This window comes from Primulina huaijiensis, chromosome 3, assembly GCF_012295235.1.
Source record: "Primulina huaijiensis isolate GDHJ02 chromosome 3, ASM1229523v2, whole genome shotgun sequence".
Classification (NCBI taxonomy): Eukaryota; Viridiplantae; Streptophyta; class Magnoliopsida; order Lamiales; family Gesneriaceae; genus Primulina; species Primulina huaijiensis.
In genome coordinates, this window is record NC_133308.1 from 20,127,209 (window position 1) to 20,153,806 (window position 26,598).

The 26,598-nt window shown below is 33.9% G+C and overlaps 1 protein-coding gene across 5 annotated transcripts; it reads right to left on the minus strand.

Moving 5' to 3' along the window:
• Positions 1 to 9,114: 9,114 nt before the first annotated feature.
• On the minus strand, positions 9,115 to 25,536 carry LOC140973623 (transcription factor MYB3R-1-like). 5 transcript variants are annotated; one of them, XM_073436575.1, is made up of 14 exons: positions 25,273 to 25,536; positions 25,164 to 25,198; positions 24,052 to 24,266; positions 23,758 to 23,815; positions 22,907 to 22,964; positions 22,042 to 22,136; positions 21,801 to 21,904; positions 21,359 to 21,487; positions 19,433 to 21,221; positions 18,854 to 19,188; positions 18,623 to 18,737; positions 18,324 to 18,542; positions 13,282 to 13,478; positions 9,115 to 9,369 (listed from the first exon to the last, which is right to left on the minus strand). In XM_073436575.1, the coding sequence occupies exons 3-14, from the start codon at positions 24,126 to 24,128 to the stop codon at positions 9,192 to 9,194; spliced, it is 3,354 nt and encodes a 1,117-aa protein (XP_073292676.1). In that variant the 5' UTR covers positions 24,129 to 24,266; positions 25,164 to 25,198; positions 25,273 to 25,536; the 3' UTR covers positions 9,115 to 9,191. The 5 variants fall into 5 exon arrangements, with proteins under 5 accessions (XP_073292676.1, XP_073292677.1, XP_073292675.1 ...); XM_073436576.1 differs by having other exon boundaries at positions 23,758 to 23,812; positions 25,153 to 25,198; XM_073436574.1 differs by having other exon boundaries at positions 25,153 to 25,198.
• Between the last annotated feature and the right edge of the window lie 1,062 nt (positions 25,537 to 26,598).

The window sequence follows — 26,598 nt, forward strand, 5'->3', positions numbered from 1 at the left end:
ACACCAGTAAATACAAATAATGATGATATATTGATCTTTTAGTGTATAATACAAGATAATTTAAAATGACAATTCAGTCAAATTTCGAACAAAAAATTATTGGCATGATGAAGAAAATTAGTTTCTCTTTCTTGAAAAAATCACTATCAATCGTCAAATATAATTTTATATTTCAAAAAAATTGTTTAGATTATTTTTTATAATAATAATAATAATAGCTTTAATATATTATAATGTGTAAACTCTTTTCCAAAATATTTAATAATTAAAGTGCAAAAAAATAAATAACTCACTAAAAAAACATCTCACATTCTCTCCAACTATCTCATTATCTTAATATGAAATAAAATATTGTAATTAGCATTTTAAATAATATTTATATTCTATGTATATATAACATATGTGCTCCGTACACTAATTAATTAATAAATATGTATATTGTAAATAGAAAAAAAAATGAAAAAGGAATATGGTTTTATATATGGAGCCTATATTGGAGGAGAGCTACGGTATTGCACCTATAGAGTTAGGTTTTTTTTTAAGTTATTAATTTTAATAAACTTGTATTTTTTTATAAAAAGTATTTAGACTATAAATAATTAAATTATTTATTCTTTTATAATGTTATATTTATTCTAAATAAAAACTAAAAATATATAAATATGATTTAATTATATAAATTTATGTAATTATAATTTAAATTAATTAGTTTTTACAATTAATTTCTATGTATAGATTAATTAATATAATATTAATGTGTTAATATTTTAATTAACCTTTAAAAAATATTTTATGAAATATGAGTTTTGTAATTGATGTAGGAATTACATTATCTTGAAGTTAATATTATATAAAAAAAAACGTAATGAGTTGGAGATGATATAAGAATGATGTGGTGAATTTTTTGTCGGATTTTTAAATGGATAAACGTCATCTTTATAAAACATCAAAATACACGATGTGACGTGTACAAAAGCATATATAATTCATAGGAAAAAATAGAATTTGATCTTTTATGTGTAACAAATTTCGATTCGACTTTTTTGTTTAGACGTTTTCAAATTAGATATTTAATTTTCGAAAAATGTGTCCAATATGGTCATTCAAGAATAAAAGTTTTCAAAATGTTGAAAATAACCTTGGTTTGATTAGTATTAGAAAATTACTAGAAAATATCGTGAAAATCTTATCAAGGCCTAGATTTTTTATTCCAGACATATAAAATTATTATTATTAAATAACTTATCTCGCTGAGGAAGATATATTTTCTCAAAATATAGATCCAAATATTTGTTCGAGATTTATTTATTTCAAATTATATTCTAATATTATGGAATATTTTGAACAAGAATATCTAATTCAGATTAGATTTCAAAAAGAACAAAACTTACTACTAAGGTAAAAAAAAATGATTCAAAATAGTAGATTCTTAGACTCTTGAAACCTTGAAGGTAATTCAAACAAGGATCCAAAGCCTAGAACACCGATCCAGTTTCAGAAATAGGATCGCGGGAGAAAGATTGCCTTTCTTTTTTTGGTACCGAACCGTTATTACATTAAATGGGAATGCCAAATTGGTGAAAAACCTTTAACCAACAACAAGAAAATGATCACTCTTATCAAAACTGTCTCGAAAAAATAATCTGATGACAATCATAGAAATTATTGGTCTCAATGGTTTTCAAGGCCTTGTAGAATATTTTGCAAGCCTCAAGGTCCTATATATGAAAAATAGACGCAACTGGGGGCTACCAATCCTTATTTACTAGAATAACTTTTAAAAAACCATTAATGGAAAGTGTGATCATATGAAACAAACATGGAAGAAAACCCTAGCCTACAGAGATATCAAAGATTTTCTGCAGTGCAGGTATAGAAATTCATAAGAAATTTTGGCCTAAAAAACAGAAAACATCATATAATATATAATGTTTCCAAAATAGAAATGACAATTCCAATGGAACTAACGGAAACTAGATGGAGATGCAACTAATTCATTTCGAAGAAGTAAAATTGGAATTACATATGCTCAAGCCATAATTAACGCGAACCATCTCATGTATTCATATTGAATAGTCCAGATCATGATAAAAACTACTTTTCAAAATAAATAAATGCACCTAAAGATATCTTGTTAGGAAACAATTTCCTAAAAAATTTAAAACTTATACACAATAAAATGAGACTATTAAATTAATGTTCACAACACTATGTTTTCACAAGGTCATATTCCAGAGACTAAGAGAGACTTTTTACAGAAAAAAGTCAATCCAGTTTCGCAGAAAGAGTTGTGAAGAAGGAAAACTTCTACACTAAAAAATGAAAGATTTTAGAAAGTTTAGAGAAACGATGCACTAAATAAGAATAAAGAAAACCTAAAACCAGAGGAAATGAAATTCCTCAAGATAGATTTACATTAGAAAGATGTAGATCTTGAATCAAAAGTATTCTTAATAGGTGTCAAGAGAATGATCAAATAAAACTACAACGAAAATCCTTTGGCATGGTGGGAAATGAACCAATTCCAAGCCAGCCTTAAAATTAAGGAAGAAAAAGAATATGGTTTTTTCAGATGCAAACATATCCCAATGAACATAGTTGATCAAAAAGATATGTAGATTATTATCAAAGAACATTTGAACCTTTGTTTAATCAAAGTAGAAATATCATCATACAACAGTCCAGATTTTCTTATAAAAATATTGTTAAATAATAAAAACCTTGATTAGAAATTATTTAACAAGAAATTAATTAAATTTGAGAGTTTGATATGTATTTTATACCCAATAGAGATAATTTAATCAGTTGTATACGCAACACTAAAATATTATCTAAATTTTTTTGTAGTCTGGATTTTATCAGATTCGGGAAATTCACAAATTTCTCCACTTGTATCTAAAATTATATATGAACATGTTAAACATTTAGAAATATTTCTAAAGTTTGTAAACAAAATGGACTAGTTTTATCTGAAAAGAAGACAAACATCTCTACAAGAAAGATTGAATTCTTTATATCTTTTTTAAAGTAGAAATCGAAGAGTTATGAATAATTTTGTAAAGATACATTGTGAAAAAAGTGAAGAATTTTCCGGATAAACTTAAAAAGAAGAGACAACTTCAAAGTTTTTTAGGAGTTGTTAACTTTACTGTAATGTTCATAAAGAATCTAGCAAAGAACATAAAAGTGTTGAGTCAATTACTGAAGAAAGATGCAAAATCTATATAGACTGGAGAAGGCACAAAGAGACTTAAACAACTGAAAGAAATTTTCAAAAAAAATTCAAAATGGTTATTCCTCAAGATTAATATGATGTGGTGTTATACACAAATGTCATTGACACTTGTGGGGAACACTTCTTAAAATATCACACAAGAAGAAAAACGAACATGCAGATAATGTAGTAGACAATTCTCAGATGAAGAGACATACGATGACACATGAACGAAAAAGAATTTTTTGCAGTAAAAATTTTTTTCGAAAAATGGTCATTATTTTTACTTGCTAAAACATTTAACTTGAAATTTGATACTACACATTTTAAAACTTTCTTAAAAAATAGAATTGAATCTAAATCCGATAAAAATAGATTACTAAGATGACAAATTTTATGCAAAAATTATATTTTTAATATTGTTATAATTAAATCTCACAAAATTTCTTGCAGATTTTCTAACAAAAGATGGACATGTGATGTTGATATCATCATGAAAATACATAGGTATTTGAGAAAACACGTTGATATGCTTCAAAACGAGTTTAACAAGCTTGCCCTAAATACATAAATTGTGGGTAGAGTACAGAAACTTGATAAAAATTGTCTCTGCTCACATTAGATGTTTTTTACAGGCTTACACTCAGTTGTGGCCTATATTGTAAAAGTCTATTCTCCATGCTATTGAGAAACCACTAGCTTCTCAAAAAGAAAGTTTTAAAGTACAAAGCTCTATACCCAGAGTAGGAGATTCAAGTACCCGTAGCACAAGTTCTAAGTTGATATTATTTTTAGATGAGTCGGCCCAAACAATAATTAAGGCTGTATATTCTTATATCGAGTCATCAAAACAACCATTCACCTTAAGGATTGAAGAGAGAGATATCAACCTTAAACATCAAACAGAAAAGGGAAAATATGAGGTTGTCACTAATGAGTTTATAAATATGAGGTTGTCACTAATGAGTTTATAGTCATTTCAGGTATATCAACAAAACTAAGATAAATAAAAAACTAGATAATGAATCAACACATCCACAAGTCGGGTTATATNACGATTTCGGTAACGGTTCCAGGTTAAACCCGTTGATCTAGTTAACCGACCTGTTGACCACGAGCCAGTTCCGATTCGGGTCCTTCTTTGACGTGACCCATGGCCAGGTCCAGACTCAACCACCATAGAAATAGAGAATCACTAACTAGTGGAAGACAGGACCACGCACTATGAGATGTTGTCTGCAACAACTATCAAGAAATAATACAAAAGTTATCCAAAAGTCTAAAGTCCGAATTTCAAATATGAAAGAGGTTTCTATAAATGCCAAGGTAGAAAGAAGTTGACGATATCGTCATTCTCTTCAGAATAAAATTTGTAATATTTCAGTGTATGCATATTGAGCAGCTAAACAAGTTGTATCCTTTCCTACATGGAGTAACTGTTGTAATAATAAATATTATGTCTAAATAAAAGTACTAGGCAATTGTCACTCTCTTGGGAAATCTTTACAAATTAAATCTGTTACTCTGCGCGTTGAGATAATAAATGAAAAAAGGTTGTGCTAGATAATGTTGAAGGAATCTATGATAGGAATCATCTACGAGGATCATTTTGTAAAACTCGATATATACAAAACTGACGAAATTATGGTCAAAAAGCAAAGTTTTAATTAATATACGAAAGAATGATGTGCTATAAAAAAAATTAAATGAAAAAATAAAAATAAAATCAGGAGTAAACGAGAATTCAGACTAAAATGGGTCAAATGCCTAAAATAAAGGACACTATTTTAGGCCACAAAAATGAAAGATGACCGAATTAAGATTTCCTAATTGAGTCTTACCCCTAGTTCATAGCTTTTCCAGGAATCTATGTCAGTAGATTATGCAGTTGAGCACAACACATTCTCAAGCGAGACAATCACATAGAATTTTTCTAGTACTGCTATCTGGTTAGTGTAGTTTGCATGCTATTTTGCTAGCTGGAGATCTACCCGATACACACTGAAGAATAGTGACGGCGACTTTTGTTGTCATGTAATATATTCTCTATGTGTGTGTGTTTGAATCAAGGGTTATCTTGAGTTAAGCGTGCATGAGTGAAAGTACTAATGAGATGAGTGATCTCTAGAAAAGTTCGTGTGTGTCAAGATGCTGATGTTGCGTCACTTGATCTGGTTGGCTATGTGGACCGTAAAAGAGTGACGTCGGATCTTAACGGGTAATACCGTCTCTGCTAGGACAGGTATGGAGGTAGAAAAACAATCAGACTGATCTATAAGAGATATAAGACAGCTCCAACATATAGACACATACCTCCCTGGACTCATGGACCTAACATCCCGACCCATTAGCATCCAAGTAGGTGTACTCTGCACTTGTACGACTATAAGGAATAAAATTACGCTATGGATAACAACTATTGAATTTGGTCTCGTGTTAAGCGTTTGATCCTAACAATTGGTATTAGAGATATGTCATGAGAAGCAAATGAAAAGCTTTCATAAAAAATCTTATAGTTCTTGGTATGTGAAAATGCGTTGTTAGGTGCTCCATTTTCTTTTCCCATTGAGGCCGAACTTGTGCTCGAGAGATAGCTGTTCATACACTGACAAATGATGCTTTATACATTCTCAAGTGGTCGTTCAAACGTATCTAAATAGATACTATGTTTATATATGGATCCTCTTCGTCGTTTCATTTCAAGTCTCCCAAGAAAAATATTTTTATACTTATTGAGGAAAAATGTTGGGTCAAACGTGCATTAGTGAGAGTAGTACTGAGATGATTGCCCTCTTGGAAAGTTCTTGTGTGTCAAGCTGCTAATGTTGCACCGCTTGATCTGGTTGGTTTGGTGGTCTTTAAAAGAGTAGCGTCAGATGTTAATAGATAATAATGTCTCTACTGGGGATAGGACCGATGATAGACAAATAGTAAGACTGACCTTTAAGGGATATGAGACATCATCAACAGAGAGACGCGCACCTCTCTGGACTCATAGGCCTAATATCCCGATTCATTGATACTCAAGTAGGTGCACTTTGTGCTGTCACGATTATAAAAAATAAAATTACACATTGGCTAACAGTTATAACTTTTGGTGAGCGTTTGATCATAACAAGATATCAAGAATTTCATGCAAAAATTGCAAATTATTTAATTAGGTAATTAAATAAACATATAGAAATCTTTTGTGACAAAAACTGTTATATTTCTAAAATACATGTATTTTTATAGCCCAAATCTTTATTTAGTTTTTGTTACTATTNAAGCATTTCTTAGAGATAGCACAATCATTTTGGAATTTTCATGTAAATTTGAAATATAATATTGTGTACTAGGATGTTTTGATCATTGTATTTATACTGATATTTGATATCTTATTTATGATAGCTAGATTACATGATTTACATTATGTATAAAACAATCTATATCTTTAATTTGAATAATTTGAATAAAAATAAAATATATAACGTATTATTTAAAACGAAAATTTAGGCCTGGCTTAACTTTATTTTTAACAAGTATAAGTTTTATCGATAATCGAACCAAATCATAGTTGAACCAACTATGTTGCTTTCATAAAAACTAATGTGAGACGGTCTCACGAGTCAATTTTGTGAAACTGATATTCTATATGGGCCAATCACGAAAAAATATTACTTTTTATGTCAAATATATTTATTTTTATTGTAAATATGGATAGAAGTGATCCGTCTCACGAATAAAGATCCGTGAGATCGTCTTATGAAATACCTACTATGTTGCTTTAGAGCTGTATTTTCAATATCTAGACACACACGAGTTAGAAACTAAAGGCATTTAAAATAGAAATTTGAAAATAGAATTGCAATTTACAATGAAGAAGCTCGCGTAACTTTTGTCCTTCATGCATATGGTACATTGAACATGTGCATGCAGGCTCTTCCGCATGAAAACGATAAACAATAAACAAATATATTAAATACGCATCCCAAGAAATAAATAAATAAATACAAATGCCACTTGTTAATATATATATAAATCTAATTTTATTAATTAATTTCTGTCCAAAATTTTTTTATCAAAGTCTACATGCCCATTTTATTCTTTATTTATTACTATGCATATAATATGCATGAGCTATTAATTCATTTTATCAAACAAACTAAAACTTGTGAAAAGAAGTCAGGAAAAAAACGAAATTTGTGATGTAAATTTGATCGATATTGGCTTTTGGCCATCTTATGAAATAAAATTAATATTATACCATTATCACTAATTATAATTTTTAATAAAATAACATCCGTCCGGTTGTATAATCTTTAAACAAATGATGATAATAATAAAATTAAATATTGACTTGTTCACAATTTTTTTGGCTTTAGTACAGGTACGAGTATGGCATAAAATTTGTTCCAAGAAACTTTGCTAAAGTTTAATTAAATAATAATAAATAAATAAATAAATATCTGAATCCAATGAATGGTGGTTCCTTTTCGATGACATAAATTAATAAATATCTAATGTTACAAATATCTTCTTCATCCTCACGGAGCTAATTCACTACATTTTCAATAACTTATTAAAAAATCTACAAATTCTTCCTCTAAAATGTGATGATTACAAAAATAATTTAATAATTATCATAATATAGTTTTTTTTTTCAAAAAAGTGCTTTTTCTGTAATTAATTAGAACTTGTAAAAACTATGCTTTACTCTTAACGGAATGGAATTTGATAGGCTTTCAAAACAAGACAATTAAGTCAAGGAAAGAATCGAAGAGGTGTATATATCGATGGCATGATCTTGTATTTACGTCACCTAAATACTATTCCTTTTTAATTTCTTTCAAACTAATCGAATGTTTTAAGTTTAATTTTCTAGTTTCTTTTCTTTGGTATCAGATCGGCGAGAATATAATGGATAGACTTGCATTGTTTCGTTTGATTAGAAGTTAAAATCTTGGTCCATTCACGTGGACCAGTGCCGGAATGACATCCTCAATCACGCCCCACAATGGTTCCATCTTATATATTATCTGACAAAGAATTACGGTCCTTCGAGGTCGACATTAGAAAAAATAAAAAAAAAATTTATTTTATGTTATATCGAGAGTATTTTTTTCGGATAATCATACAAAAATCATATATAAAAATACACCGAAAATGACAGAAACTCAATGATTGAACAATCTGCAAACATTGTCGCAAGGGCATTTCCGATGGGGACAAATAGAGGCAATGCACTCTCCTTTGTTGCGTTAAATTTAACGCAATTTTGAACAGTTTAGCTACGGTGCACGTCCAACGGACCAACGCCATCTTTTTTCTCTTTTTAATTTTTTTTAGTGAATGTTTTGTCGTTTCACCAAAAACGTTTCTTCACTCTACCAAAAACTATAATTAAATTTTACAACAGCTCAAGCGTTCCGTTACATTTTTTCCATCTTCCTACAAATTTTTTAGCTACTTCCATATAACACAAGATCCTATCTAACTTGGTTTTTCCCTGGCACAATTTTTATTTCCAGACTCGAGTTGATTTGTACTCTTCTATTGGGACTTTAATGTCAGAACAAACATCACAAATTCACATCGATGTGTTGTTATGGATCGATAAAGGGTGAAAAATTTTGAGGTTAGTCATTAACGTATTTTTTATTTACACAGATTTGATATCAGCAATTAGGTTTAATAAAATTACAATAAAACAAATTGAGCAACTCATTTACATATATTCAGACATATTTACCCCCGAGAAATAAAGAGTCAAAGTAATCAACAACCTTCTCTTTAGAACACATTCTGATCAATTCATTTATGTTTATAAATTGAATCAAATTCATACAAATCAACAATCAAGCACCAAACATTTGGGTAAATTTCGCCCTCTTTCTTATGTTCTGTATGATACAGTAGAATATCAACAAATGATTCATATAATAAATTAAAATGAAATGTTACACATTATGTATCATCGCCATATAATAATTGAATCTCAAATATTACACTTACATATTGTAGTTATTATCGCTTTACACTTAACTCTACTAACAACTTTCTTCACCAAATAAGAACAAGAACAGGGACTTGTACAACTATTACCTGCTCGAGATTTTTCCAGTTTATCTTCCAGGTGTTCCACATTCACTAAAATCAAGTATTCGTCTCTCCGCCTGAATTTTCGAAGAAAAATAGTTTTACTAGACAATTTGGAGAAGAGTAGGCGAAAAACTAAATCTTTTTAATTTTTGATGGAAAATGTAACGTAGAGCATCTCACCAAATTGGGGAAGTAATGCATGCACAAACATCACAGAACGAAACAATTTCAAACACAAGCACCAGATAATTAATCATGCTCAACTTATATTGAGTGGTTGGCTTTCAAAAACTTGGTATACAGGGCAAAATAATTTTTGACCAAAAAGATGCAATGAACGAGAAAAAAGTACATTTGTAAATCCACTCTCAAATCCTTTCCTATCACGACATATGTTTCTGTAACTGATTGCTGCTATAACCATCATAATCACCAAGCTATACCATATTAACACCAGGGATTACATGTTTCTAGGCTCTAGTCGTACGGTGAATTAAGTGACATTGCCAGACCCTAATACGTATAGGGAATGGCTTATTCTTGGACTAGAGTTCAAGATTTTAACGACAATTAACGTTTCCCAAGTAGAAACCCTTGTAACACTCACTGGGTAACTTAGAAGGGACAAAACAAGATAACATCTATAATTTTGAGGGGGAACTCCGCCCATTGACCTACATAAACGTAACACGATGGCTTGTGAAAGGAATACATTATTCCTCAATTATTCTACTATATTGATAAAATCAATTTAGAGTTTTACCTTTTTAGACTATGAGATTTGATTTAATTTTATCTCTAGATGTTATAAGATTTGTTTTAATTTGCTATTTATCCCCAGATATTTTATCCTTTATTAAAAGAGTTTTATTCCTAATGAAACTCTTGTTTCCATATATTGTACGACTCATTTATGGGTGAACTCTAGGTCAAATAAATTATATAAATATAGAGAGCTGGGACGGTCGCGCAGTGTGGTTTTTTGACAGAGAAAGAAAATAGTGAGCGCTGAAGATTGTTGATCACAAGGTTTTTCGAGATCAAGATATTGCTTCGTTGTGTTGCTGATCCGTGTTGAAGACACTCGAAGAACAACACTAGTGTGGAATGTTGGTTGAAAGTTTATGTGTGTGATAACTAATACATTCCGCTGCATGTTATGAACGGTGTTGACAACACCGACTGAATACTTGTACATAATTTAATCCGTCTTATTCTGGTTATCAAAGTTTGTGTATGATAAATAATACATTCTGTTGTATGTTATGAACGGTGTTGACAACACCGACACACAACACCTAAATCTGATACATACAAATTTAGTGTTTTTGCACTTTTATGTTAAACACACCTTACAAGTGGTATCAGAACCAACTCTTGATATACTAAGTGTTGATTCTGATTATTTTCTTGTTTAAACAGGAAAAAGTACAATAAACGTGTTGTCTGTTAACTCTGCTTTTCGACCACCGATTCTAGATGGATCCAACTACGCATTTTGGAAAGTCAAGATTAGAGTTTACATTAAATCCATTGAAGAAAAGGCTTGGCAATGAGTTTTGGGTGGTTGGTCATCTCCTAGTGTCGATGTAGACTATTGTTGAATATGATCGAAGACTGCGTGATATTGCGAATGAAGTCTTTAGTCTCGATTATCCTATGTCGAATGAAAGACTAATCAACAAGGTCTTGAGATCCTTTCCAGAACGCTTCAACATCAAAATCTATGAATTGACGAGTCTAAGGACACCTCTACGCTTAACCTGGAAGATTTGAACAGCTCGCTCAGAACATTCGAGATGAATCTAGACTTACAGAAAAGAAACAAAGGGAAGGAAGTTGCACTGCAAGCTTCTGACGACTCCTTCGATGAATTAATTCAGGAAGTAAATGAGTTTAACCTATGTGAAGATTCAATCTCCTTGATTATGAAGAAATTCGGTGATTACCTAAAAAGGATGAGAGACAAAAAGAAAACAATTCAACCACCGAAACATTCGTCTGTCGTTTCTGAAAAGAATAAGAAACCTGCACTTTCTCACGAACATCTTAGACCAAGGAATGAATTAATGGCTCGACCAGATCTTAAAAGACTCGATTGGGTACATTGCAAAAAATGTTCTAGCTTCGGCCATTACGCAAATGAATGTGCCAACAGACTTCGTAAGAACAAAGAAATGACAGTATCCTTGAATGATGACGACTCAGAAGAAGAACCGTAATCCAATAAAGGAGAAGATCATTCTTCCTAGTCTGATGTTTTGAAGGAAAAATGCTAGCTACAAGTCAACTAGCTAGGTGTTGCCTCAGGTGTCACAACACCTGGCGCAACACCACTTCAAAATCTTTGTGTCTCAATGTCAAAACTCACGGTAACTCGAGCAATCAAGAAATCCAAGATGTTGACTCTGATGAACTCACCTTAGAAAGTGTGCAGTAAGCCAGTAACATATATAAAGAGCTGTACGAAGATTGAATCAAAAGAAATAAGATAAATTCGATCATCTCAAAAGAGAATGCAAATCTAAAAGAGTGAGTGTCTCGACTTAAAGTTGTGCTAAGTAAAAAAAAATCTTGATGTCTCGACTTAAAGTTGTGCTAAGTAAAAAGGATCTTGAGCTTTGCAAAGTCAAGGATGATCTTGAGAAGGCCTCGAAAACACTTGCAAAATTCAACTCGAGTTCAACAAAACTTGATTCAATGCTAATGATGGGAAAGGACAGTAGAGCTGGTCTTGGATACGTAAAAAGTACATATGAACATGGAGAAACTTCCAACTCTGGATCACAATCAACAGTTTTTGTAAAGGAAAAGAAAGTCACTCCAATTCCTCCGAAGACTGATCCTTTGTGGTGAAGACTCTTCCAACCAAGAAGCCAAATTCAGTGCAAAAACCGAAACAAAGAAAGCGTCGTTTTATTTGCCACTACTGTCATACGTCAGGTCACATCAAACTTTTTTATTTTAAACTGAGAGATGACTACATGAACTGGCATGCAAATCGAGTGTTGCCCAACACCAAGCGCAACACAGCAACCAAGAAACCTTCCGTGAAGAAAGTTTGGGTACCCAAAGCTGTAATTCAATGCAATATCATTTATATGTCATTAAAAACTAACATTGCGGGTATATGATATTTCGACAGTGGGACAACTTCTACCAAGTGGGTGAAGGTCATGCTTACCGAAATAGCAAAGTAAGCGAACTCGACTGATGGCATAAAAAATTGGGTCATGCAAACTTCAAGACGTTGAAGTACCTTAGTAAGTATGATGTTGTATGAGGTATAGCAAATTTAAGCTCAGGAACTGCATACATTTGTGGACCATGCCAACAAGGAAAGCAAACCTATGTTCCAAACACGTTGTCTTGAACTCCTGCATATGGATCTCATGGGTCCAATGGAAGTCGAGAGCCTAGGTGGTAAGAAATACTCATTTGTCAGTACTGATGATTTCTCGAGTTTTTCTTGGGTAAACTTTCTTAGAGAGAAATCATACTCGTTTAATGTTTTTAAAAAACTGCATGCTAGGATTGCAAACTTGCATAATCTGACTGTTGGTAAGATCGGAACCGATCATGGTAAGGAGTTTGAAAACTCTCAATTTGCGTCTTTATGTGATAAAAAGGGAATAACTCATGAATTTTCAGCCTCTAAGACTCCCCAACAAAACAGTATAGCTGAAAGGAAAAATCGAACCTTGCAAGAAATGGCTCGAGTCATGCTGGGTTCAAAAAATATTTCAAAACGTTTTTGGGCCGAGGCCCTGAACATGACATATCATATCTCAAATCGTGTATATTTAAGGAGTGGTTCTACTATGACCTCTTATGAGATTATCATGGGAAGGAGGCCAAACCTTAAGTATTTTCATATCTTCGGATATGTATTTTATGTGTTAAATGATCGAGATCATCTAGCAAAGTTTGATTCCAAAAGTCACAAATGTCTATTTCTTGGATATTCTACAAACAAATATGCTTACCGTGTATTCAATCTGCGAACCAGGACGACTATTGAGTCCATTAACGTTGTGTTTGATGATCTTGCAGATTTGGAAGGTAAAACAATGGAGGATGATGTAGAAGGATTGCTGGACACATGCAAGTCACTGACCAGAACTGGTGTTGAGGCTGGTGTTGTGCCAAGTGTTGCAACACCCAGCACAACACTGCCACTAAGCTGCACAGAAACAGTGGATAATGAGAATGAAGATGATGATGTGGTAATCAATTGTGGAAAAGAAATTCCCAGCAAAATTCAAAAGAATCACCCATCATCTCAAATCATTGGTGAAGTACATGAAGATGTGCAAACAAGGAAAAAGGAGAAAGTCAACTAACAAAAGATGATTAGGTTAGTATGCATGAGCTCCCCATCATCACAAATCATTGGTGAAGTACATGAAGATGTGCAAACAAAGAAAAAAGAGAAAGTCGACTACCGAAAGATGATTAGGTTAGTATGCATGAGCTCTGTGTACTCCAAGGTTAGTCATTCTTGCTTTGTGTCACACGTTGGAGCAAAAAATATTGATGATGCATTAAAAGACGAATTTTGGATCAATGTTATGCATGAAGAACTTGAACAGTTTGTTCGCGATGATGTATGAGATTTAGTTCCAAGACCTAAAATTGTAAATGTAATCAGAACTAAATGGATCTTCAAAAACAAAACTGATGAAGCCGTCAACGTCATTAGAAACAAAACACGGTATACACAGATTGAGGGGGTGGATTTTGATGAAACCTTTGCTCCTGTAGCCCAAATTGAGTATGTCCGACTGTTGCTTGCCATAGCATGTCACATGCGCATTAAGTTGTATCAAATGGACGTAAAAAATGCGTTTTAAATGGGATTTTGAATGGAAAAGCCAATGTAAGTCAACCAAAAGGATTTGAAGATCCACATCACTTGGACCATGTTTACAAGCTGAAGAATGCTCTCTATGGACTGAAACAGGCTCCACGAGCAAGGTATGGTGGGTTGATTGATTATTTGATAAACTTGGGCTTTAAACGAGGTGGAGTCGATAAAACCCTCTTTATTCAAAAATTGAAGCATGATATTTTGATCTGTCAAATTTATGTAGATGACATTATCTTTGTTGATTCATCACAAAAACTGGTTGATAACTTTGTTGAATGCATGTCATTGCAATTTGAAATGAGCATGGTATGAGAGTTAAATTTCTTTTTGGATTGCAAATTAAACAATTGCACGATATGCCAAAAACTTGATCAAGAAATTCTCAAATGAAAATGTCAAACACATGAGAACTCCCATGGGGTCTAGTGAGAAACTGTCTAGAGACGATGTTGCTGACCGTGTTGACAACACCTTCTACTGCAGCATTGGTAGTCTTTTATATCTTATTGCTAGTCGCCCCGACATCATGTTCAGTGTCTGTCTATGTGTCAGGTACCAAACAAATCCTAAATGTATTCTCATAGCAGATACACTTGATTTAGGATTACGGTACACGCAAAAGACCAACACGAATTTAGTAGGCTTTTCTTATGCTGACTGGGCTGGTGACCTAAATGATAGGAAGAGTACAACTGGCGGTTGTTTCTACTAGGGAATAATATGGTGTCATGGTACAGTAAGAAGCAAAATTGTGTGTCCCTATCCACTGCTGAGTCTGAATATGTGGCAGCTAATAGTTGTTGCTCACAACTTGTGTGGATGAACCAAATGATTGAGAGCTATGGCTTTCACAGCGATACCATGATTATTTACTGTGACAATTCTAGTGTCATTGATATTTCTAAAAATCCACTCCAACACGCTTGAACAAAACATATTGACATAAGATACCACTTAATTCGAAATTTGGTTGAAATATGTATAATTCGGATGGAGTTTGTTGGAACTGAAAAGAAACTGGTTGATATATTCACGAAATCTTTAGATTTTGAGAGATTTTCCAACCTTCGGAAGTCTCTCAGCTTGTGAGCACAATGATTACTCATGCATGTTGTCGTGGGTGTTACAACACTTGTGACAACACCTAGCATGCATGATCTTTAATAGGATGGTAGACCTAATGCATACTCACATTCATCCTGTTTTTGTGTAAAGTTTGAACAGTAAGGACAATTTCTGAATGGTATTCTCTCCTAAGTGTCAAACTTCCAATCAAGTATTGAAAATTGATTTATGCTTAATCCAAGTCATCAAGTAGTTGAGGATGTTCGTGGAAATCATGATTTGTCCAATGTGAAAAAGTGAGTTGGAAAATATGAGCGAAAATGAGTAAAACAGCAAAGTGGAGAATAAAAATATAGCTTAAGAGAAAATGAAAAAAACTATCTAGAGGAGTCCATCGAAACCGTTCTTCTAGTGTGGAAGCTACCACTTCTAAGTCAAAATAGTAATAGAAAAAGCTATCTAGAAGAGTCCATTGGAAACTGTTTTTATAGTGTGGGAGCTACCGTTACTAATTCAAAAGAAATTTTATGGAAGATTGACTCAAACACAGAGGTGCTGCCAACACCAAGTTCAGACACACCACAATTTGTTCATTGCCTGATTGTTATAATATTTCATCATATTTTAGGCATAATTAGGACATGCATCTTGATTTTTCGTGAATTAATTATGGTCAGCGAAGTATTAGTGTCTAACACACAACATTTGAAAAAAACCTTGATTTTCTTGATTTTGAATTTATGTGGTTGCATATACATCAGTGGTTTAATTTGATGTGGAGTTATACCTGAATTAGGAGATGATCAATCAGTCAAATTCGGGAGAATTTTTTTGCGGGATAATATTTTCAAATTCTCTCTTGATGTGATCAATATATTGTATAACACCCCATCTGATGAAGATGATGAAATTACTACAGACATTAATGACATCACCTTTGTTCTCACGAGTGAGCCGATCACACAATTTCCAAGTCGCCCCAAGCATATCTCTGCAGCAAATATGACCTTTTATTCTGTCTTGCATAAGACAGCTGTCCATAACTGGACTCTCTCTTCTGATACAATTGTGGTTACCAGGCCACAAGCCTTTGTCCTATTTGTTATTGGTACAGGACGTCCTTTCAATTTTGGGAAACTGGTGTTGAAGATTGTTCTACAATTTGCGGAGGGCGGACTGAAATCAACCAGGTTGCCGTTTCCGTCCCTGATCTATGGGATTCTGGAATCTCAGGGATTCGTCAAGGACATTGATGAGTCTCTCTCTGATATTGGCGAGACATTAAAGATTGCGCTAGCATACTTCAAAGGGAACAAGAAACTGTATCTTCTCTGGTCTGTGACCGATGTTGTTGCCATCCTCATCCACTCCAATTTCTGATGGATTTGTTATGCTATCTACCTCTCATTTACAGGCTCAGATCGATTTTGGCCTTAAGCAGATCCAAAATGCCAAGGAACTCATCGCTTTTTTATGAAGAACAGGTTGCTGAGTACATGCTACTTTTGGAGGTCGACGTTCATTCTGGTAAAAAAAGTGGAGTATGAAACAAAAATGAAAATGAAAATGGATGACGTTGATGTTGAAGCAACCGAAGGAGCTGATGAGATAGACGAGCTCACGGATACATATGAAGATCAAGTATTGATAAAGATGATCTGTAGTCTGTGATGCTATTTTGCGTGTGACGGTTTAATGCAGGTGTAATATATGTTAGCATTCCAGTGATATGAATTTTTCTTTCTTATGTCTTCAAGTGTTCTAGGTTCGTGTTGACAACACTGTCAACAACACCAACATCACAACACTGCTCTAACACATTTAATGAATTTTTCTTTCTTAGGTTTTCAAGTGTTCTAGGTTCGCATTGACAACACTGTCAACAACACCAACGTCACAACACTGCTCTTAACACATTTAATTTAGGGGGAGATAAACTTTAACTCAAGGGGAGCGGGAGTTTAACAGGATAAACAAGATTATCATTTTTTGGTTTTTTGTCCAGAAAAGAGGAGATTGAAAGGAATATATTATTTCTTAATTATTATACTATATTGATAACATCAATTTAGAGTTTGACATTTCTAGACTATGAGATTTGTCTCTAGATGATATAGGATTTGTTCTAATTTGGTATTTATCCCTAGATATTTTATCCTTGATTAAAAGAGTTTTATTACTAATGAAACTCTTGTTTCCATATATTATAGGACTCTTTTATGCAATGAACTCTGGGTCAAATACATGATATAAATATAGAGAGCAAGGACGGTCGCGCAGTGTGGTTTTTTGACGGAGAAAGAAAATAGTGAGCGCTGAAAATTGTTGATCAGAAGGTTTTTCGTGATCAAGATATTGCTTTGCTGTGTTGCTGATCCATGGTGAAGATACTCGAAGAACAACACTCCTGTGGAGTGTTGGTTGAAGAGTTCTTGGAGGTTTCTGTTTTAAGCAACATAATATCTGCATATGTGATTTTATTCGGTGTATTTTAGATGCACTTTATTTCCTTGGGTTGTCAAGGAATATATTTTTTATACGTGTCACTAGTATTGGGTTTTGTAAACAATTTACAAGTTTTCTAGTGATTATTTTGCCTCGAGACATTGTACAAGTATTCATAATTGTACATAATTTAATCCGTCTTATTCTGGTTATCAAAGTTTATGTGTGTGATAAATAATACATTCCGATGCATGTTGTGAACGGTGTTGACAACACCGACACACAACACCTAAATCTGATGCACACAGATTAGTGTTCCTGCACTTTTATGTTAAACACACCTTACAGCTTGAAGATTTCCTATGGAAAAACTCTTGTAATACTCACTAACTGGATATAATATTTCACTTCCACGGGAAAAAATAAAATTTAATATCTATTTATTGTAAATTAATTGAGCTTGGGACCAGGTGTGCTTGTGTCAGGTGTGGGGGGTGGAGGGAGCTATCCCTCTAGTCCCGTCCCCTGTTCTTTGACCAGGCAAAAAAACATGATGGCTTACCACCCACTAATAATACAAACACCAAGTTGAAGTAGAAAACAAAGAGAAAAAAGGAAGTTTCTCAAAACAGTCCTTAGCAAGTGTACCAGAAAAGTTGAAGCTGAAACGGAATGATGCTCTGCCTGACAGTTTACATTTTGGTTCTCTTTCTCTGCGCATTTTGCTTTCAATATTGTTTCTGGAGTTTCATTTCCCAAAACCTCCTGAGCATCAGCGAATGCACCAGCTGTGTGCTCTCCTAATTGCTTCATTAATCCAATGGCATCGTAACTTCTGTCACCTGGGCTTAAAAAGTACCCGATGTCCTACAAAACTTCCAAATATGAGAGCTGAAATATTTTTAAAAATTAAAATTAAAAATTTGACAAAAAGAATATCTTCTAACCTCAATTGTTATGTCTGTATCAACTCTGGGCCCTGGCACAAAACTGTTGATAAACCAAGGGGATTTCCATGCCGAAGGAGATTCTATACTCCTCTTGAATGGGGTGTCTACATATCTAAAGGAAATAAAAACACTCTATGACACCATGGCCAATAAAAAACAAATGGGACACAATGAAGTACCAAGCACAAAAATAGAACAGAATAAAATAGGAAATGGAACTCATCTTACAGGTTATTGTTTTCAACAACTAAACCTTTGCCAGAACTTTCGACTTTCTTCTCTGAAGGACTTATGGATTGGAGAGCCGTAGTTATGACCACAGTAGTCCTATCATTATTTGCAAGCAGCCGAGGAGAACAAACAACAGACAAAGACGGAGTTTCAGATGAAGATAAAATAGCTCCATGTTTTGGTACAGCATCTAGTCTTCTAGGATACTGATTTCCTAGAGATCTAGCACTTGGACCAATTGATCTGTCACTCATACAGTCGAAGCGTTCAGGAGAAAAGAGGTGCATGTCATTCATATCATGTTCAACAAAGATTCCAGAGAACTCTCCTTTCTGTCAAAATGGAAAAGTGATCATGATTTAAGTTAACTTTAAAATCAAACTTTAGAAACTTTACATAAGTAAAACACCTAGGAACCCTAAAAAAGCCATGCACTAGGGACAAACTATATATAACAGTGTCAAATCGAGAACCCAAATTATCGAAGAAAGCAGCAACTATTTGGATTTGCAAGATTCAGACACCACACAAAGACCCTCCTCATACCTTTCAAGGGAAAAAAAATGAGGCACTAACCAATTCCATTGTTTCATTGCCTCTGGCCTTGGTTTTGACTTCTGTGATAGAAGTCTGTTCGGTTACCTTTTTAAAATCGATGATATGTAATGCTTTCTGCTGCATTGTGCTATCTGAAACAACATTCATTTCATTAATTTCCTTTTTCACCTTTTCACAAGCTGGAGCCACGTTTTCTTTTCCTACATATGATGTTTCGATGTTTTTGTTGTTGTTTGAAGATACATCTGTCAATAGTCGTCTATGGTTTACACACGAATCAAACATGACCTCTAACCGGGAAAAATCATTGGTCAGGTTGGAGAATGACTCTTGGTTTGAATCACCTCCAAGCTTCTTTTCACCTCTCTGTTCAGACAAAGGAGATACCAAATCACGGTGTCTTTTTTTCAGTATTGATGGGGTTGTGGTAAAAGATTTGGCAGCACTTTTAAGAACAGCATGTGGACTATCATCTCTTGTCGGGGAATCCCATAGTTTGAATGGAGTCATAGAAGATATCATTAGTTGACGAATGCCAAGTGGACTGTACTCTTGATGCATGTCACTTCCAGGCTGTATAAGATCACAACTAAAGAAAGGTATATCTAGGCTTGGAAAACGAGGAGGCTCATAATATAAAGCTCCCGAGTCCTTTTGTTCATTGGTTGCAGCAGAATCTTTGTCCCCAAAAGAAAAATTTTCAGAATCATTTGATGGTGCCAAAACAAAATCATTGGCTGGAACTACTGTTGACAATCCTGCTGTCTGATTGGTCATATCTTCGCTGGGAGAGCAATTAGAATATTTGGCATTTGTAAAACCTTCATTCGTGCAAGGTAAAAGAGATTCTTGTGCTGTATTACTGATCAAAAAATAGTTATGCTGATTTGACTTCATATCAAACATAAGTGAACCATCATCAGAAGGAAGGTGAGTACGAACAGGGAGAGGTTGACTATATGAGATTCCAAGCATATCAGATGGCATATAACAAGACTGTGAAGTAAAGTTCCCATCCTCAGGAATCTGAAAATTCAAAGAGTGGTGAACCAATGGCTCTGCAGCTCCATCGATATGGGAAATTACATTTTCTAAGGGACAGTATCCATCATGGCCCACGTCAGGGTAAACCATTCTACAATCTGAATCAGCTACAAAATTAAGAAAATCAGAATTTGCCATTGTGTTTTCCATCGATGTTGGTGCACCCATAGAAGTCTCTGGCGGAAAGGGTACCGTTTCATGGTTTTCCATGACACTCAAAGATGACTGGAATTGTCCAGATGATTCTTGCCCCAGATCCAGCAAAGACATGTCAAGTAGCTCATTTGGATTTAACTGAAAATCTTTACCAGCAAATGTCGTCCAGTCTAAAGAGAAAACTTGTTCAAGGAACTTAGAAGAACTACCAAACTCGCAAGGAACTTCTGGTATGGAATATGAAACTTCATGAATTGCAGGACGATAATCTTCAGAACATGGCACTGTGCTGGATTCTTCAGTAACTCTGCCATTCCCTCTATTAAGTTCTATTGTCGAATTAACCACATGATTTGTGCATTGAGACAAACCAGCCATAATTGAAGCTTGACTACACTCAGAAACTTCTTCCACTTCTACTCCATCTCTAACAACACTACCGTCTTCACTACTCTGTTGTGTTTTGGACGAAGACGATGCTGCTGATTTGTGTGCATTGGTAACAAGAGGTGGACCTTGGAGCTGTGAAAGTAACCCTGATGCCATATATATGTCTATCTTTTTCTTCACAGAGCTATTCCAATGATTTTTAATTGCATTGTCAGTCCTGATAGCACGCACAGACCTCTCTTGAGGAGTAATAAATAGAATATATAAATGATATATTGGTAATTTACATATGAAAGCTCATATTCGATAACAGCATAACATTATTTTTCTTGTAATTAGCATGCATTCAAGTACCTCCCAGGTAAAAACTTAGTCAACTCTGCCCACTTATTTCCATAAATTTGGTGCGCATGAATCAAAGCCAATTCCTCATCTTGTGTCCATGCTTCTTTGTTTATGTTAGGATTCAGATGATTGTGCCATCTGCAAAAAAACGAACATTATCAATAGATAAAACACACTGCAGAGAGAAGATATAAGGAATGGAATCATACACTGCAGCTTACAGACAACGAGATATAAGAAACGAAATTGTCTACTAAGCTTATGGGCAAGATTAAAAAATTTGCACCTCGACGGATTGAATATTTAATTCTGAAATGAAGCATAAACTTTTATACATGCTTTGTTCATAAACTTTGGAAGCATATAAATAGAAAGTGCTTTTAACAATGAAATATTTATATAAACATCAAGGGGAAACTCTAGAGATCAAGGTAAACTCCTACAAGTTTACCTTTCCCGACATTGTTTCCCAATCCGTCCAGGGAGATGCTGTGCAATGGTAGACCATTTTTTTGGACCATATGTATTCACTAACTCAATCATGATTCCATCCTCCTATCAGATATTAAAAGAAGTATTAGATGGGATCTCGTGAAATATTCAAGTAGCCAACACAAATGAGAGAATTACAATCAACCGAGGGTGAGAGCAGGGAGCCAAATCCAGAAGGAAGAAAAGAAAAAGTGCCTAACCTCTTTTGACCATGGACCTTTGACAAGTTCTGGATTAAGAACCTTCTGCCACCTATGTAAGCATTGTACATCTGTCCGATCCTTGAAACATTCCGCTACATACGGTTCATGTCATATTGTCAAAACCTCAACTATGCCAACTCTTAAAATACAGGAATGAATATGTAATCAAGTCAAACCCATACGAAAAAAGGGCGAGTAAAAATATATAGGAGAAAACTCTAATTACGGACTTGATTAGAATACACTTGACTTTTCTATAAAGTTGAAATAACAAATAGACCACACAAAAGAATTTCATGGATGTTTAGGATTAATGCCAAGGAAATTCTTACTCCGACATCATTTATTCAGGGAGTAAAATTTTACGCTTGGCATAATTACTCTTTCATTTCATGTCTATCTTATTATGTTTGAAGAGGTTATACTTGTATATGTGTGCTGCACGTTCATGTGAGGACGTTTCTATTGAAACTTGAAACAGCTGAAAGGAACGGTTGAGAGAGGTCCAGGCAGTAGAAGAAGTGTAGGTTGGATATAGGAGTCGTTTAAGCAACGATTCAAGTACAAATACTCTTGCTAATAATGTTGATTATATTTAGATCGGCTGACATACACTACTTTTGGGGATATGCATTACTGTTATGGGGATAGACTTGTACTGAATACATATTTGAGTTGTATTTTGTCGGAAAGTTCAAGTTACAGGGAGGCTGTTCTAAAATATTATAAGCTATTTAATAATTGCAAGTTAAGTTGACAAGGATTTGGGACTCCAGAAAACCATAGGATATTCGAACAAATTTCTAGTCAGATCAATACTAATTGACGAAAGGCACCATTTGCAATTTTATTTTTTTGCTACCTATTTTTTTCCAGTTTTTTCCTTTGAAACGTTGAACAGCAACACACAATACTTCATCCTGTAAAAATAAGGGTAAAAAAAGATGTATAGGATCACAAATTTTAAACAATAGACAAAAGTGCAGATGTTAAAAAGGACCCCACACACTATTTAAAACAATATCAGTGTATATTGTTACAACTGAATGCAAACAAAACATAAAAATGAACTTTATCAAAGGCAATTGAGTACTATTAAAGCTACAAACCCAAACAATTCATGCTTAAACTTATATCTTAAATGTAGGCATTCATAACTATAACAGCCAAAAACTCTACAAAGATAGTATTCATTTGTTTTCTGTGAGTTACCGTGAAATTGTGCAACTCTTCCACACATGGATCATGTTCTTTGTTCAAAACTCTCCTCAACCATGATAAAATACAAGTTTTTCACAATTCATCACTAATGGAAATTTAAACAAGATTCAATTTGAGGCATACCAAAAAGTTACCAGCCCAATTAGGAGAGAAGTAGTTATTAATTCAATTCTCAGAAACACCATCACATTGGGTAGAAACCAAGAAATTGTAGACCCTTCTAATCCAGAAAAAAAATTGAAACGGATTGCGACAATGCATATTGAGAACAACCTTCATAGAGTTTCCTGGTTTTTTCCCAGATAAAATTCAGAAAGCAATGTACTGCGCGACTTGCAATTTACACAGAAAAAATATATACGTCAACACAACAAAAAAAAGGACATCATATATAAGTTCCTATTTTCAAAATATATGCATACAAAATAAATCCTGGAAAGACAGCTGATATGGACAGATACGTTCATATTATCAACAAAGAATCTAACTGACCTCTTCTTTAGTCCACTGTCCCTTTGTGGAACGCCTTGTAGGACCACTTGTCCTCCTGCTAAAAATTATGCAAATGTCAAAACAGCTAAATGCAATACAATTTTCTGTGTTAGTGACTCATACCCCAAAAAGAATCTGGACATTTTGGAAATAATGACGACATCAACCCAAAAAATGCTCAAAAGAAAGTAAACAGGTTAACAAACACTGCTACAATCAAAATGCATCAGAAGAACCCAGAAACATATGAATTGTAAAAGTATTTTAAGCAAACCAAAAAAAACTCTTTGTTACCCATGTAAAGGTCGAGATCTTTGCAGACCATTTCTGGAACCATCTGGAGCTGTGGTGCTTGTCATATCACTTTCCATATTTGCTTCACAGATACGCAGATTTATACACGCAAATTACCACAAGAAGGCAAATTTCTCCAAATTGTCCCTCCCAGATCATTATATGCTACCCAACAATGAGGTAGGGGATATAACAATCAAGGATGAAGTCAAAGGCTTCATGATAGACAAAAATCAAATAAGAGACAAGTCAGAATGTTAAAACCAAAACCTTAGATACCATAATGATTTGGAAGAAATCGGTAGGCATTATCCTCTTGTTCATACTTAATCCAGGCATATTACTTCAGGAAAAGCAAGTAAGGATGAGAGCATAACTGAATGGTCCCCATTGGTATGTCAAAAAATCAAAACACTAATTTAACCCTAATTCTATTGACAACATTAGAATGTGGGAAACTGCCACAACAATTTCTTCTCCAAAAACTGTATGGCAGTTTCTTCTCCAAACACTGTTTCCTCTCATATAATTGGAATTTCATACTTCACAGTACAATTTTCAATATGCTTTTCAAAGCACTATTACCAGCGTCTTCCACTATCTACCCATCCTTTGCAATCAATCCTATAAATTGAGCAAATACAACGTCTTGCACTGGCTCCAGAATACCAACATCCAAAAACACTTTAACCCCTCAAATCACAAATCCCACCTCAAAAGGTACTATTTTCATGCCCCTTTATGAATAAATTTCTATTCTCGATAGCATTATGTGGTTCAGGGCAGGCCCATGAAATTCAGAAATTGTTTATTTGATTTTCTTAACAACAATTAACCCGATTGATGGATTTGGAACAATTAAATTCGAAGTAGACAAAATGCACAGATGGACGGCAGTATCAAACTCAAAACTTTGAAATCAATTCAACAAAAAATTTCCCAATATGTATATTATACACACCTACACTATTTATTGCTACAAAATCTCGGATTGAAAGCTTCAATTTTGCCTCTAGGTCGCAGACCGAAAAGGAAAAGTGAAACCATGATAAAACAACAGAAACCGACTCAAAACATTGGGTGAAAGGAAGATAACCTGACCTTAAGCACACCTGTGTACGAAGGTCCTCAAATGCAGTAGAAATCGCTGAAAATGGGACAAAATTGATCGTTTTCATGTGTGTGAATCACAATCAAACTTAAGAAATCCAGATTTCATACCTTTTATTGAACAATAAAAAGCTCCAATCAGGATTCAATTTCACCAAACCTAGCTCGACGGATCACAATCGACGAGTTAGAAACTCGAAATAGATGCGCTTCGGGAGGCGATCGCTTCAAAAAGCATCTGTAGATCCAAGAGAACGATGCTCCACACACACCTCTGCAAATCCAATGTCGAATTTAGAGAGAGACAAGCACGCAGTGTGCTTCCAAGTACGAATACAAGTGTGTCACCTGTGCGTTTCTGGAGAGAAAAAATAAACAGAGATTAAATAAACGGTCAAAGAATTCAAATATGAGTAAGTAGAATTTCAAACTGTTAAAGAGCGAGCAACTTTTTCCATATCAACGGTTCTTACTGTGCCACGTGGAATCTTGACCCTGCCCCTTTTCAAAGGTTTAGAGCCTATCGCATCATTCTTTACCACATTTACAAGTTATTAATAATAATAATAATAATTTTATTTGAAAAGCAAATATATTTATTATGCATTTATCAAGTATTATTCCTTGAATATTAAAGTAAAAATAAATATATTCTCAATTTTTAAAAAAATTTATTATCACTGTATCATACATTTTTTATTTAATCTAATAAATCAAGCAATGTAAAAAATGTGGAACATTCTCATTTCAATATTAAAAATAAGAGAAGACATAATGTAGATTGGTTAAATAAGGTAGTATTAGGAAATATTTATCCTAGAAATATGTGGACAGATGAATATTGGCAAATTTAGAAAAAGAGTAAAAAAGAATAATAAATTGATAAATTAGTACATTATTTTGTTAAGGTCTAATTAATACATATTGATGCTCATGGGGTGTCAAATAATTCAATTTAATTTTAATTATTTGAAATCTGTTTGAGTTATATTGGGTTTGGTTAAACTTAAATCATTATGGGCTAAAAGTCAGTAAACTTGAATGAATGGCCATTAAGTCCTTGAAAATTTTATAAATGGATATTCAAGATATATCTCAACTTTTGCTATAAAAGATTCTAGTTTTTGTGGGTATATACTTTGAGATGATCGCTGACTTGAGCATCAGAATATTTTCGTCGGGTATCCTCCGACGCCTCTTACCTCATTTCATGACGCAAGTGACAACCTCAAAATTCATTGGTGTGGACGCAGAAGGAGTGTCTGTTCTCCTAGAGTGGCGTGTTCACCCGGATTGACATATCTTCCCGGAGAGACGTGTTCACCCGGATTGACTTATTCTCCTAGAATGGCGTGTTCACTGGATTGACTTGTTCTCTTGGAGTGGCATGTTCACTAGATTGATGTGTTCTCCCAGAGAGATGTGTTCACTCGGATT